Genomic DNA, 14989 nt, shown 5'->3' on the forward strand with positions numbered 1-14989 from the left:
AGGCAGGTGGATTTCCAAGTTCAAGGCCAGCCTGGTCTACCGAGTGAGTTCCAGGACAGCTAGGGCTATACAGAAAAACCCTGTCTTGAAAAAAAAAATCCTCTTCCTCCTCTTTCTCTCCCTCCCTCCTCCATATTCTTTCTCTCTCCTTAGTCTTCTACCTGCTTTTTTTTTTTGGGGGGGGGGGAACAGGGTTTCTCTGTGTAGTCCTGGCTGTCCTGGAACTCACTCTGTAGACCAGGCTGGCCTTGAACTCAGAAATCTGCCTGCCTCTGCCTCCCAAGTGCTGGGATTAAAGGTGTGTGAATTTTTAAGAAATGAATATGTGTGAGTAAAAGCACCCCTGGGAAATAAAATAAGTTCTTTTAGAAGGCGCGTCTGTTTTGAGGAAAGGAAAAGAAAGGTGTTCACGAAGTGCATCTTTATTGCTGCCTGACCTGGACAATAGCTGATAACTGGAGTTTTCCCAATCAGTGTGACTTCTGACTTAAAGAAAGGATTATTGATTCACTTGATCTTTTCCCTGGAATGGTCCCGTGTTCTCCCCCTCTTCGAATTGTGTATGGCAAGGATAACTGTCTTGTAACCTAGCTATGACTGACAGGCAATGTGGGTACCCCACACCTTGTCACCACAATTTTTAGGATCCTCTGATTTTGAGTCTGGGGCTGGGTGGTATCCTGAAGGACCTCACTGGGTGTGAAGGAAGGGAGGAAGCCATTGTCGGTGGGGATTCAGAATGTGATACCTCTAGAAAGGTGAAAGAAACTCTAGTTCTCCAGTCCATTCATTACTGCGAGGTCTGAGTGGCAACCAGGGCTTGGAAAACTATAGTAGAAAGAAGTCCATTCAGCAAAGGTAATGCGCGGGAATTTGCAAGTTTTCCCGCCTCGGACGGGAGCGTGACCTCTGACGTAAGGTCCCGCCCCTTAGTGGGCGGTGCGTGGGCCCCGCCCTTTCCAGGATGAGGACGCGCGTGAGACCGGAAGGAGCTTACAGATTTCGCCTGGCTCTTGCCTGCAGGGCGGGGCGAGCGCTGCCTCGTGGGGGCCACTCTTCCGCTGAGCGCCGCGCGGATTGATGACGACACCGGGCCCGCCCTCTGCCCTGGGTGTCTTAAGAGCCCTGTGGCGCTCTTAAGTCGAGCCGCGTGCGCAACGGTAGTGACGCCTTTTACCTGGAGGATGGCGGATACCGGCTTGCGCCGCGTGGTTCCCAGCGACCTTTATCCCCTTGTGCTCGGCTTTCTGCGGGACAACCAACTCTCGGAGGTGGCCAGTAAATTTGCAAAGGCGACAGGCGCTGTGAGTCCTGGGTTTGGTCTGCGGGCCGGGGTGGGACGACTCTCTAAGATAATCTAGGCCTTGGCAGCTTTAGAAGTTAAGGAGGCGAGGTCTGGGGTCTGTCAGTCCAATGTCTGCAAAGCCTGTCTGCGGACCTTCCGAAGGCTTGAGGTCTCGGCGTCTCCTTCCACCATGGCTGACTAGGTTGCTCCGAGTCTTACGGTTTTTACCTGGTAAGTTTTGCAGCGGTGGCAGGAGTGGGTCCCTCGTGACCCCCGGGACATGTGGCGATAGATCTCTCCGGGAGCAGTGGGTTGCCGGTGCCTGGTTCTTCTGCTGTACTTTTTGTTGCACTTACACTTGGTTGCAGTTTTAACCCGAGACTCAAACAGAAGTTGTTAGTAATGAAGGCTAGGATTCTATTTATTTATACACTTATTTTTACAAAAGAAAATGGGTGAGTTCAGAGATAAATTGCGTAGTAAACGATAACTAGGATTTCATGTTTTATTTACTTATTTATTTTTACAAAAGAAGGAAATAAATGAGTGGAGGGATAGGTAGCTTTCAGTATACCGTAGTAGGAGTGCCATGTCAAATTGGCACTGAGCTTGGAGCTCTAGGTAGTGATATAAAACAAACATAGGCTTAGGCCAGGCTCTGCGACTCTTTACATGTATAATCCCCGCAGCATTTTGTTTGAGACAAAGTTCATGCAGTCCTTGTGTAGTGGAGGATGGATATGACCTTCTGTTCTCTTGCCTCTCAGCCTTTTCATGCTAATGCATGCCTGAACATTGCAGGATGCCATGTGTAGCCCTGGCTGCAACTCATTTTGTAGACCAGACTGGCCTTGAACTTGGCTCTGTCTCTGCCTACCAAGTGCTTGGATTAAAGGTGTGTATCACCATGCTCAGCCCAATTTACAGCTTTTAAGTGAATGAGACTTAACCGTGAGAAAAAAATACACAGAAGTAGCAATCCCATTGTAGGCACATAGAAACCATGGGGTGAATGACAGCTGTTACATAAGAGCAAAATAAAGTGAAGGAATGGGAAATGCTTAGTCTGTATCTTAAGAAAAGCTGTAGCAGGGGCTGGAGTGATGGCTCAGTGGTTAAGAGCACTGGCTGCTCCTCCAGAGGTCCTGAGTTCAATTCCCAGCAACCACATGGTGGCTCACAACCATCTGTAATGGGATCTGATGCCCTCTTCTGGTGTGTCTGAAGACAGCAAGAGTGTACTCACATTAAAAAAAGAGGGGGCGCACGCACGCCTTTGATTCTAGCACTTGGGAGGCAGAGGCAAGTGGATTTTGGAGTTTGAGGCCAGCCTGCAGAGTGAGTTCCAGGACAGCCAGGGCTACACAGAGAATCCTGAGAGAACCCTGTCTCAAAAAAAGGAAAGACAAGCTGTAGTGTTCCTGGAATGCCTTGAAAGACTGTGGACCTGTGCTCTTTTTTTTCAGGGATGATGCTATGACTGAAAATTTATGTTTCTTCTGCTTTATTTTTGAAACTGTCTCATTGTGTAACCCTGGCTAGCCTGGAACTCACTGCAGACTGGGCTGGCCTCACAGAGCTGCCTCTGCCTCAGGTTGTTCAGGGTGTGAAGTAATTGCGGCACCAGCACACTGATCTGGTCTGCCTTCTTCTCCCTCTTGTCTCTTTCTGTGGCCAATCCTGACCTAGGACTTGATTGGCAGGCGTTGGCCTTATGATCTTCCTGCCTTAGATCCTGGGAATCTTGGGTTACAGGCCACCAGACCTTTTGAGGTAGGCTTCTTCTTTGTAGCAAAATAAGAGGATTTTTGCCACAAAAGGAAAGGATCAGCTCAGTCTCATAATAAGGGCAGACTGGCACATCATCTAGTAATGCATCTGTCCACCCCATGTGCTCTTAACTGATGGACCAGCTTCTAGTGCCCACTGCTCTTCTTCCTTCCCTCTCTCCCTTCCTCCTCCTTTCCTTCTCCCCCCACCCCCTGCCCCCAGACAGGGTTTGTCTGTGTAGCCCTGGCTGCCCTGGATCTCACTTTGTAGACCAGGCTGGCCTCAGAACTCAGAAATCTGCCTGCCTCTGCCTCCCAAGTGCTGGGATTGAAGGCGTATGCCACCACTGCCTGGCTACATTTATGTTTTGTCTGCATGTATGTCTGGGTAAGGCCGTTTAATTCTGGAGTTCAGACACTAGAGAGCTGCCATGTAGGTGCTGGGAATTGAACCTGGGTCTTGAGAAAGAGCAGTCAGTGCTCTTAACCACTTGAGCCATCTCTCCAGCCCTGCTTTTCTTTTTTTTAAAAGTCAATTAGAAAAAAAAAGTTAATAGTTAGGAATTATGAGGCCAGAGCTGTCAGAACCCCCTGGATCTGGAGTTAACAGGTAGTTTTGAGTCTCCTGATGTGGGTGCTGGTAAATGAACTCAGGTCCTCTGGAAGAGTAACGTGTTCTCTTAAGGACTTGGCCACCTGTCTCTCCAGCCCCTCAACTAATACTCTATTATTATTAATGCTGAAACTTTTCTAAGACTATAGAAAGGCTTAGGGATATAGTTTTCATGTTCAAAATTAGGTGATATGTAAGTGGGATATTTTTCTCCTAATTTATACAAGTAGGAAAAGTGTTTTGGTTTTTTGAGACAGGGTTTCTCTGAGTAGCCCTGGCTGTCCGGGAACTCACTTTGTAGACCAGGCTGGCCTCGAACTCAGAAATCCACCTGCCTCTGCCTCCCAAGTGCTGGGATTAAAGGCATACGCCACCACCGCCCGGCTAAGTAGGAAAAGTCTTAAGGTGTTACTTCCATTTTGAATTGAGTAGGTAGGTAACATAACTTTTGAGACAAGGTCTCTTTACATAAACCTGACTGTCCCAGAACTCTGTGTGTAGTCTAGGTGGGCCTTGAACTCACTGATCTGCCAGCCTCTCTTCCAAGTGCTGGTACCATGCCTGGCTAACAAATTACATTTCATCAAGGAGTCACAAAATCTGACCCAGAGAAGCATAATACTTCCTTAAGCAAGCCTCTTTTCTTACAGACACAGCAGGATGCCAATGCCTCTTCCCTCTTGGAGATCTACAGCTTCTGGCTCCAGTAAGCTTTCCCTGTTGTACTTGGGCTATTTTCTCCCATAGGTGGGCTGGGCTGTGTTCCTTAGTTTGAGAAGGTCCTACTCCCTCAGACGTCAGCCTAATCTACATCGGCAGGTCCACCAAAGCCCCAAAGGTGAAATTACAGTCAAATGGACCAGTGACCAAGAAGGCTAAGAAAGAGACTTCGTCCAGCGACAGCAGTGAGGACAGCAGTGAGGAAGAGGATGGAGCCCAAGGACTTCCTACACAGAAGGCGGCCGCACCTGCCAAGCGAGCCAGTGTGCCTCAGCATGCTGGGAAGGCAGCAGCCAAAGCTTCAGAGAGCAGCAGTAGTGAAGAATCCAGTGATGAAGAGGAGGAAGAGGACAAGAAGAAAAAGCCTGTCCAGGTTTGTAGCCTTGGTTGTAAGGAGGGCCTTACAGTGGCTGGGTGTGGGAGCTGTTCCATATTGCATAAATTCGGGGTTTTTGGAGGAGCTGCTGAAGATGAGGTCTGGAATGATGGGCTCCAGGTGTAGACAGGAATCTCCTCCTCTACCCAGGGACTTCTATTCTTTGAGGGTACTGTGTAGGGCCCTGAACATACAAGTGTTTTGCTGGGAGCTGTTGACAAGATTATGTCAGGAGCTGATTTTGTTTTGTTTTGTTTTTCGAGACAGGGTTTCTCTGTGTAGCCCTCTCCTGCAACTCACTCTGTAGACCAGGCAGGCCTTGAACTTGGAAATCCACCTGCCTCTGCCTCCCAAGCGCTGGGATTAAAGGCGAGTGCCACCACTGCCCATCCAGGAACTGTTTTATCAAGCAGTTGGACTCTGATTTTTCGCTATTTATGTATTGTGTTGTCTTTTGAGTTTTTCTTGCCCTTTTATTGGGTTCCTAAAAAGATGAAGGTGCTAAGCCAGCCTGGTCTACAGAGCAAGTTCTAGGACAGCCAAGGCTGTCTCTGTCTCAAAAAGGGAAAAAATAGAAAACAACCCCAAAAAATAAAAGCATGTTGTTGTCTTTTGAGTGCTCAGGAGCTCTTGTTTATCCTCCTTATGTTTTGTTCGTTTGAGACAAAAAAGAGTTTCTCTGTGTAGCACTGGCTGTCCTGGAACTTTTTTGTTGAGCAGGCTGGCCTTGAGTTCCCAGAGTTCTTTTCCTCCCACATGCTGGGATTACAGCCGCCATCTTTGTTCTCTTGTTTTAGCAGAAAGCAGTTAAGCCCCAAGCCAAGGCAGTCAGACCTCCTTTGAAGAAGGCAGAGAGCTCTGAGTCTGACTCCGACTCAAGCTCAGAGGATGAAGCACCACAGACTCAGAAGCCAAAGACAGCTGTAGCAGCTAAAGCTCAGACTAAAGCCCCAGCCAAACCAGGTACTTCTGTTTCTGGGAAGGGAGAGCTGGGACCGTGTGAATGGCATGGCTGCTGAGCCACAGGTGCTCAGCCCATCCCTGTAGCCAGGCATGACTGTGAAAGCCTGTCGTCTCTGCCCTACCCAGAAGGGTAAGGCACAATTAAAAGATACTCCTGGAATTTGTTGTTTGAGACAGGGGTTTGCTGTTCAGCCCTTGACTGACCTGGATCTCCCAGGCTGGCCTCAAACTCAGAGATCCACCCATCTCTGCACAAATAATGCCTTTGCCTCTCAACTGGTGGGATTAAAGGCATTTGTGCACAGCCATGGCCAGTTAAGCCTGGAAATTTTCCTCAGACTTTGTCTCAAAGATTTAGGGGGGAAAATAAGGCTGTGGGGATACAAGTAAGGACATCCATTCTTCCTTAGCATGTATGAAGTGTTGGTGATTCTCAGTACTGCATATGTTTGCACAGCCAGCCACTGAATACCTGTAATCCTGTGCAGCGACAGTGTGATTGCTATCAATTTAAGGCCAGCTCAGTCCACTCAGCAAGTTCCAGGTCACTCACGGAAAAAATCAGAAACATAATTAACAAAATATTATGATTAGAGCCACTATATAAGAGCAGTGATTTTTTTTTTTTTTTTTCGGGACAGGGTTTCTCTGTGTGGCCCTGGCTGTCCTGGAACTCACTCTGTAGACCAGGCTGGCCTCGAACTCAGAAATCCGTCTGCCGCTGCCTCCCAAGTGCTGGGATTAAAGGCGTGCGCCACCACCGCCCGGCTTTTATTTATTTTTTTAATCTTTAATTCTTTTGTTTGTTTGAAACAGGATTTTTGTTTTGTTTTGATTTTTCCTTTTTGGCTAGTTTTTTAAGACAGGATTTTTCTTTGTTGCTGTCCTGGAACTTGCTCTGTAGACCAGAGGGGCTCAGACCTGCCTCTGCCTCCCAAGTGCTGGGTTTAAAGCTGTGCCCGACCCCTGGCTAATTTGTATTTTTTATTAAGGCCCTAAAGACCCAGGCTGAGCTTGGACCTAGTCCTCCTGCCTCTGAGACCAAGAGAATATGTTTCATACATATTTGTTTGTTGGGTAAGGTCATGGCTCACTCTAGTCTAGTGGCCTAGAACTGTTGATTCTCCTGCCTCAGGCTCTGGAGTGCTGGGATTACTAGGCATTTCTTAGCTTGGCATGGTTGTATGTACCTAAGCTCAGCCTAAGGTTAGACCCCAGACAGCCGACCCGCACGTGGGGCTTAGTGTGAGGAAAGTATTGCAGTGCCTTCTGGGCACACACTTGGCCCATGTGTGTTCTCTGCTGTCTTTATGGCCGCTTTGAAGAGAAGGATGTCAGGAACAGGCATTTAAACGGTCTATTGTATGTGACTCTGCATATCCCCAGCCTGCGCATAGTAGAGCTTATCACTGCTTACCATTTGGGCATCACACTCAGGTCATCCTTTACCTGCTGAGCTGTCCCACCTGCCTTAAAGTTGTACACACTCTTTAAGTCCTGTGGTAGCCAACTGGACAGTTTTTTGAAGTTTCCCAACTTGTTTAATATTTCTTTTGTTTCTCGGGTACACCAGCGAAAGCACAGCCTAAAGTAGCCAACGGCAAAGCAGCCAGCAGCAGCAGCAGCAGCAGCAGTGATGACTCGGAGGACGATGAGGAGCCGGCAGCTGCACCTCCCAAAAAGGTTAGGAGGCGTGCGTGCGTGCGTGCGTGCGTGCGTGCGTGCGTGCGTGCGTGCGTGCGTGCGTGCGTGCGTGCGTGCGTGCGTGCGTGCCAGGATTGTTTGGGAAGGTGTTTTCCTCTAATGTTAATTTTCTCTCTACTGAAGACTGCACCTAAGAAGGAAGTGGTGGCCAAGGCACCAGTGAAAGTAGCCGCCACCCCCACTCAACAGAGTTCTAGCAGTGAGGACTCTTCCAGTGACGAGGAAGAACAGAAAAAACCCATGAAGAAAAAAGCAGGTGATTGGACAGGGGCGTCAGTGTCCATAAACTAAATCCTGGTGCACGCCAACTACCTTCTTCCAGAAAGGGATCCCAAAAAGCAAGGCACAGAAGTGACCTACTGCTGGGAATAACCTATTCCCAGCTCATACTCTGCAGAAAAGGAATAAGCCCTGTTTTAGGTAGATAGATCAAAGAACTTAAGTACTTAATTTTCTTTTCTGATGCTAGAGATTAAATCCAGGGCTTTGTGCTTTCTAGGCAGATTCTGTACTTAGGAAATATACCCTCAGTGCTGTGTGCACATTTTTCTGTTACTCAGAAACATGGTCTTACTGTGTACCTCTGACTGTCTGGGAACTTAACTTTGTGCACCTGGCTGAGTTTGAACTCGAGATCTGTATGTTTCTGCCTCCCAAGAGCTGGAATTAAAGGGGTATACCACCCCCGGGCCTATTTTATTTTATTGCTTATTTAAAATATTTTCCCTCTGTAGCCCATGGCCTCAGATTCACCGCAGTTTCCCTATTAGCCTTATGAGTGTCAGGATTACAGCCATGAACCCTAGTGCCTCCCAAGTGCATGTTTCAAAACTGTTTTTCTCAGGTCCCTACAGTTCAGTTCCACCGCCTTCTGCTCCTTTACCAAAGAAGTCCCCGGGAGCTCAGTCTCCAAAGAAAACTGCACAGACACAGCCTGATGACAGCAGTGACGACAGCAGTGATGAGTCTGGTGAGCCACAGAGGGGTGAGGAGAAGGAGGGAAATACTGTACCTGGGTTGTGACTGAAGAAAGAGAAGGCTGAGGTACTGAGTGCACTGTCCACTCTTCCTGGACATTCCTGGTTGGCTTGTAATTCTGGACCCATTCTAATGTCACAATTTCTCCCCAGATTCAAGTTCTGAGGAAGAGAAAAAAACTCCAGCTAAGACGGTTGTCTCCAAGACACCTGCTAAACCAGCTCCAGTGAAGAAGAAAGCAGAGAGCTCGTCAGACAGCTCAGGTAACGCTGCCAGACCCATGGGCTGCTTTTACAGGGCTCCCCCGAATTTGATTTGGGGAGCTATTCATTCTGTCTCCTCTCCAGATTCTGACAGTTCTGAGGATGAAGCTCCTGCCAAGGCAGTCAGTACCACCAAGAGTCCCTTAAGCAAGCCAGCTGCCACTCCCAAGCCATCTGCAGCAAAGGCAGTGGCAACTCCTAAGCAACCTTCAGGCAATGGCCAGAAACCTCAGAGCAGGAAGGCTGACAGCAGCTCCAGTGAGGAGGAGAGCAGCTCCAGTGAGGAGGAGGCCGCCAAAAAAAGCGTAGCAACCCCCAAGACCAAGGTGACCACTAAAGCAGCACCCACCAAACAGGCTCCTCAGGCTGCTGGGGACAGCAGCTCGGACTCAGATAGTTCGAGCAGTGAAGACGAGGAGGAGACACCTAAGCCCCCAGCTAAGAAGAAGGCAGCAGGTGGAGCAGTTCCCACACCAGCCCCTGGGAAGAAGGCAGCAGGTGGAGCAGTTCCCACACCAGCCCCTGGGAAGAAGGCAGCAGGTGGAGCAGTTCCCACACCAGCCCCTGGGAAGAAAGCAGCGGCAGAGAGCAGCAGTAGCAGTAGCAGCAGCTCCTCTGAAGATTCCAGTGAAGAAGAGAAAAAGAAGCCCAAGGGCAAGGCTACACCTAAATCCCAAGCATGCAAGGCCAATGGCACTCCAGTTTCTCAGAATGGAAAAGCAGGCAAGGAGAGTGAGGAGGAGGAAGGAGAAACAGAAGGGAAGGCAGCTGAGACCAAGCTAGGCATGTATCTGTAGAGTCATCCCCTGCCTGGGTTTTGTCCTGTAGCACTGGGATCCTCGGGGAGGGAGGAGGGCGGGGAGTTGGTGCCTCCTGAGTGCTCTTAGAGGGTTCCCAGGTGGCCTGGCTCCTGAGTGGCTTTTTTTTTTGTAGGTTCAGGCAAGAAACGGAAGCAGACTGAAACAGCAGATGAAGCAGCGACTCCTCAAGCTAAGAAAGTTAAGCTCCAGACCCCCAATACGTTTCCAAAAAGGAAGAAGGCACGTCGTCCCACGATGTTCTCAGAACCCAGCCCTTTAAACTAGATTCCTTAGACCATTGACCATTTGGGGAGTGTGGCCTGAGACCTCATGCTTTTAAGAAGAGCTGTTAATTCACCAATTTAACTCTCGCTTCGTTCTTCTCTAGGGAGAAAAGAGGGCATCTTCCCCTTTCAGAAGGGTCAGGGAGGAGGAGATTGAGGTGGACTCTCGAGTAGCAGACAATTCCTTTGACGCCAAGGTGAGAGCGTTTGCCTCACTGGGGACCTGGAGGGAACCTCATGGATTCAGACTGCTTTGAAGGGGCAATAGAGAAAGAGGCGGCAGGGCATTGGATTGTCTTCTGTGTAATAATAACCTCGTTTTTTTTTACCAGCGAGGTGCAGCTGGAGACTGGGGTGAGCGAGCCAACCAGGTTCTGAAGTTCACCAAAGGCAAGTCCTTCCGGCATGAAAAAACGAAGAAGAAGCGAGGCAGCTACCGGGGAGGCTCCATCTCTGTCCAGGTCAATTCCGTCAAGTTTGACAGCGAGTGACCTGTGGTCATCTTTGGCAAAGGAAGGGTGATGTTGGGAGACTGGCATTCAACCCCACTGGACACAGAAACTCTGTTAGGAGAGAATTGTGGCAAGGACAGTTTGGAGCAGGTCCTGAGGCGTTCCAGTCTGCAGTCGCGTGCTCCTCCTTCTGGACAGCTTTGTTTTTGAGCAATGATTGTCAAGGACAAAAAGGATTTTTTTTTTTTTAAAGGAAATCCATTCAGTTGTCAATTGCCTTCCAGTTCTGTGGGTCTTCATATTGAGAAATTTGTACATTTTATATTAAATCATGTCATACAGATTTTTGTTGTGGTTTTCAGAGATGAGTTCCACAGATTAAAGTCTTAGCTGCTGCCTAAGGCAAAGCAAAATGTCCCATGGTAATAATTTTCCCTACTGGAGGGTTCTCTTTATGTGAGTGTGTAGACCTACATTTCATCCCTCGGCTGATGGACACAGATGTAAGTGGTGATATTTGTCTGCTAAGCATGCCTTGTGCTTATCTTTGTCCATTGGGCCTGACACCGAAGCTTCCAGAAGCCAGTGTGGATCTACCAACTTTGGGAGGTAAAACTGTGCTTCTTGGTACAATATCCTACTAATTGATAGGCAGGATTCTTGAGTGTGTGAGTGCCATGCAAATGCTAAGTGTTTACAGTACTTTTAATTTCGAAGTAAGCTTTTCTGACACTGAGAGGCATTTGCAGCAACTTGACTGTTGTATGTTAAGTTCATGAATGTATTTGATTCCTTTTAACATCAAGGACAGAATGGTAAGTTCCTGCATGGTTGAGTCATGGTCAAGGAAATGGAAATGATTAGTTAACCCTTGGTATGAAGTAGGTGCAGTGGACATCCTGGGCATTTGGAGCAGCAGCAGAAGACAGTACAGTGAGGTGGGAGGGGTCTGAGCAGGACCATTTGGTTTGAAGTTGGTACTTGGGAGTAATTATGTCCTGTTTCAGTTGGTCCCCTGGACTGACTATTATTAGTACCTTAACTGTTACTAATACAGACTAGCCAGGGGGCTGGGAGGCATACCTGGGTGATAGCATGCTTGCTTAGCATTCACAGTGTGATCTCCATCACGGCAGGAAGTGAATGAGCAGATATTCCTGGGCCAAGGGAGTAGATTATAAAGTTGTAGGATGTGACCATTGGCAGAGCTCAGCCAGAGTGAGGGAAGGGGTATGGGGAAGATCACCCTGGCTGGTGAGAACAGACACCAGGTTTCATGTATGAAAAATGAAGGCACCATGCATCGCCTCCCTTGTTTGGTTTCCACGGTCACCTGGTAGCCTGCTAGGAGCTGGCTGGCTGGGGCAGCTCCTTGAGGAGGTCTGCATGGTCAAAGCTCTGTCTTACTACAGAACAATAAAATGAATGGTTTGTGATGTGATCAGAGTTGTATCTTTGTGCATGTGAGGCCTCATAGGTTTGTATGCAACAGAGTAGGGGGCTAGGGCTGAGACCTGTTAGAGTTCACTATAGAGGCTCTCAGTTCGCCAGTTCTCAAGCCCTCAAACCTCCCACCCCGCCCTTTTTATTCTTTGTATGTTAAAGATGGTGTCTGCCATGCTTGGCTTTTCAGGCTTTAGTTGACTTAGTGACCTATAAGCCAAGACTAGCTCTGCTACTTTGCCACAGGCTGGCTGATCTGGGCCTCCCTCAACCTGCGGGAGAAACGGGGGTCCTAGTCAGGTCGACAAGGTGTAGGCGAAGAAATGATGGCAGAGACGACACAGGATCTGAATGTATTTCTTAAAAATGGCATCAGACTTTTACAGTCATTGTAAAAGAGAGATGGTAAATCTGGCAGCTCAGCAGTACATCTGAGGTACATCTGAGGCTATCTAAAACACACTGGGTTTAAAGCAGCAGCTATCTCCTCTGAACTGGTGTTGCATCCCCCCAGGCCCAAGTGCTCTGGGCCCGGGGGACTGCGGATTGCATGAATCTGAGTCCTAGCCCATCTAAGTTCTAGTGCGAGTCCATAGTGTTAGTCTTGCATGCGAGTCCAAGTCCAAGTCCTCCACCAAGTGAAAAGCAGGCTTATGTAGCATACAACAAGCAGGGCAGATGACAAGAGTCACGTAGGCAGGTGACACATCAAGGTCAGTGATCTTACTGACCAAGATCAAGTATCCAGTTGTGAAGAGGGCAGAAGAGCAATGGTGCCCCTCCCTGCTGGGGCTAATTTGGTATTCTTATATTAATTCTATGGTTTTGTTGGAGGCAATGACTAGGGTTCTGACCTAACACTTCTAGCTAATGTCCTTGAGTGGAAGGAAGCCCTTCATTACTCTCCAGTATGTAAAACATTTCTAACTATCTATTAGCCTAAGGAATGTGCTAGACCTCTGTTGCTAGCTCTGGTGAGGCAGATTCCTTGAGAGAAATTCCAAGTTATGGACAGCTTGGTATTAAACTAGGATAGGTTGGTAACATTGTATTGGCCAGGAAACAAGGTCCAATCTAGCCATTTACGAATCATTTCTCGGGGTACCTTTATGCCTAATTATGAGGGCGTGTTGACGATTGGAAAGACTGATCTGGAACACGTCTGAGTTAGGAGATACCAGTGACTGTCTGAATATCCAGGAGCCACAGAACTCCTTTTGGATCCTTATTGCCTTTTATCCTTAATTAGGATTTTATCCCCGATATTTTGGATGTGACTGGAGTAGATGAGTGTGCGTGGCATTTTCCCCTTTTTTACCAGAAGGTCCCCTCTTCATCATGGCTAGGGATTTGAAATGTTAATAATAGCAAGCAAGATTATATATTGAACCCAGTTTAAGGGATTTATTGTGTTTAGATTATTTTTTTAATTACTGGCCAATTTAATGTTTTAAGTATCTAAATGACTTGTTAATATTTGAAATTTTTGTCTTTAATTGTCTCATCATGAGAAATATTTGTATTTTTTTATATTTTTTGTAAATGGGTTTTAGTTTACTGAAATGATGTATGACATTTAGTGGCTAACCTAACTTACAAACAACATAGCATATAGATAAGAGACACAAGAAAAATTTATATTAGTTATAATAAGTTTAAACAAATTTGGCTGAACAGCAGTAGCGTTAGCGGTTTTGGTTGTTGTAGTTTGTGGTGGATGTAGGTTTTTTATTTTTGTTGTTAGCGTCTGTTTTTTGTTTTTCTCTCTCCTCTTTTCAGCGAGTCTTTGTGAGCACGAGAGGTAGGGCTGGTTGGACCAGTTTTTTTTGGTATTTAGATTGGAGATTTTGTATTTTATGGAAAGAATGTAAGACAGCCTCTTCTCGAGGTGATCAAACCCTCTGGGCCTTTTTTAGGCCCAGTGAAAAGGTTATCTTGTTTTATCTAGGCATAATTATGTCTCACTGTAGGATGTCATAGATTTTTTAGAGAGCTCTTTGGCATCTAAATTTTAAAATGTCTTTAAAATGAAAAGGCATGATTTAAGTGATGTGTACAGGGATATAATTCCCCCTTTTTCTGTTTAAAAGTTAAATGTTTTAGAGTGTAATGTGTACATTAAACAGTTGTTAAGAAATTTTAGTAATATGGGCAACATTAATTTGTTAACAAAACATCTCAACTGTCTGACTGTAATAGTTTTAAAATTTGTTTTAATTTAATTAATGAATATTATACATTATATTAACTTTGTGGTAGGATGTTAAAACTTTATTTTGAATATGAGAAAAGATGAATTTATATTAGTGTTTTTTTTTTGTCAAAGAGTTGTGGGAAAAACTAAACCTTTGATTGTAATTGATTATAATTGACAAGTGATAGAAGCTTTTTTTAGTTTTTGTAAGCTGTTTGTTTCACTAGTTAATATTTATTAAAGGCTTAAGTTTGGTGGTGAGTTTAAGATGAGTCTAAAGTAACTAAAAATAAGCAACTCATTTTTTTTAATATAATTTTTTTGATACAGCTGAGGCTTTAAGTTAACTTATATTGAGAAATTTTAAGTTTTAGTTTTTAGTACTGAAGTAGAAACAAATAAAAATTTTAAAACTACAAGGAATTTTTAAAACTACAAGAGATGGTAAATCTGGCAGCTCAGCAGTTAAGGTACACTACTTGTGTTTGCATCATCTGGAGGCTAAATTTTTTTTTACATTTTAGCTAGGTGATGGTAGCCCACACTTCTAATCCCAGCACTTGGGGGAGGCAGAGGCAGGAGGATCTCTAGGTTCAGAGGCCAGTCTAGTCTACAGAGTCTACCTACTGTCAGGGTTTCTCTGGGTAGCTCTGGCTATTCTGGAACTCACTCTGCAGACCAGGCTGGCTTCAAATTCAAGAGATCTACTTCCCAAGTGCTGGGATCAAAGGCTTGTACCTGCACCGTATAGCACATTTTTCTTAAAAAGAACCTTTTTATAATTCTACTTATTTGGGCTGGATAGCTCAGCACCTTTGCTGCTTTCGAAGAGCACGTGCGTTCAGTTCCCAGCACCCACATCCTTAACTCCATTGTCCTCTTCTGAGCACACGTGTGTGTAAACATACATGTACACGTGTGTATAAACATACATGCAGGCAAACAGCATGAGTTAAAAATTAATTCGCGTGTATTGGGGGGACATCACATAGCACACTTGTGGTTAGAGGACAAATTTAGGAGTCAGGTTTCTTTGCCATGTGGGTCCTTGTTAATACACTCAAGACCTCAGGGTCAGTGGCAAAGTGTCTTTAGCCCTACTTTTTCTTTCTTTTTTTTCTTTTTCTTTCTTTCTTTCTTTTTTT

The 14989-nt window shown here is 46.3% G+C and overlaps 1 protein-coding gene across 4 annotated transcripts; it reads left to right on the forward strand.

Moving 5' to 3' along the window:
- The first annotated feature begins 1085 nt into the window (after nt 1–1085).
- Nucleotides 1086–10610, forward strand: Nolc1 (nucleolar and coiled-body phosphoprotein 1). 4 transcript variants are annotated; one of them, XM_031390525.1, is made up of 13 exons: nt 1086–1304; nt 4318–4373; nt 4487–4760; nt 5561–5726; nt 7300–7409; nt 7554–7686; nt 8275–8400; nt 8561–8671; nt 8756–9127; nt 9170–9454; nt 9605–9711; nt 9860–9952; nt 10088–10610. In XM_031390525.1, exons 1-13 carry the CDS (start codon nt 1185–1187, stop codon nt 10244–10246), a joined length of 2112 nt encoding a protein of 703 aa, XP_031246385.1. In that variant the 5' UTR covers nt 1086–1184; the 3' UTR covers nt 10247–10610. The 4 variants fall into 4 exon arrangements, with proteins under 4 accessions (XP_031246385.1, XP_031246383.1, XP_031246384.1 ...); XM_031390523.1 differs by having other exon boundaries at nt 1087–1304; nt 8756–9454; XM_031390524.1 differs by having other exon boundaries at nt 1087–1304; nt 5564–5726; nt 8756–9454.
- The last annotated feature ends 4379 nt before the right edge of the window (nt 10611–14989 follow it).

This window comes from Mastomys coucha, unplaced genomic scaffold, assembly GCF_008632895.1.
Source record: "Mastomys coucha isolate ucsf_1 unplaced genomic scaffold, UCSF_Mcou_1 pScaffold21, whole genome shotgun sequence".
Taxonomy (NCBI): Eukaryota; Metazoa; Chordata; class Mammalia; order Rodentia; family Muridae; genus Mastomys; species Mastomys coucha.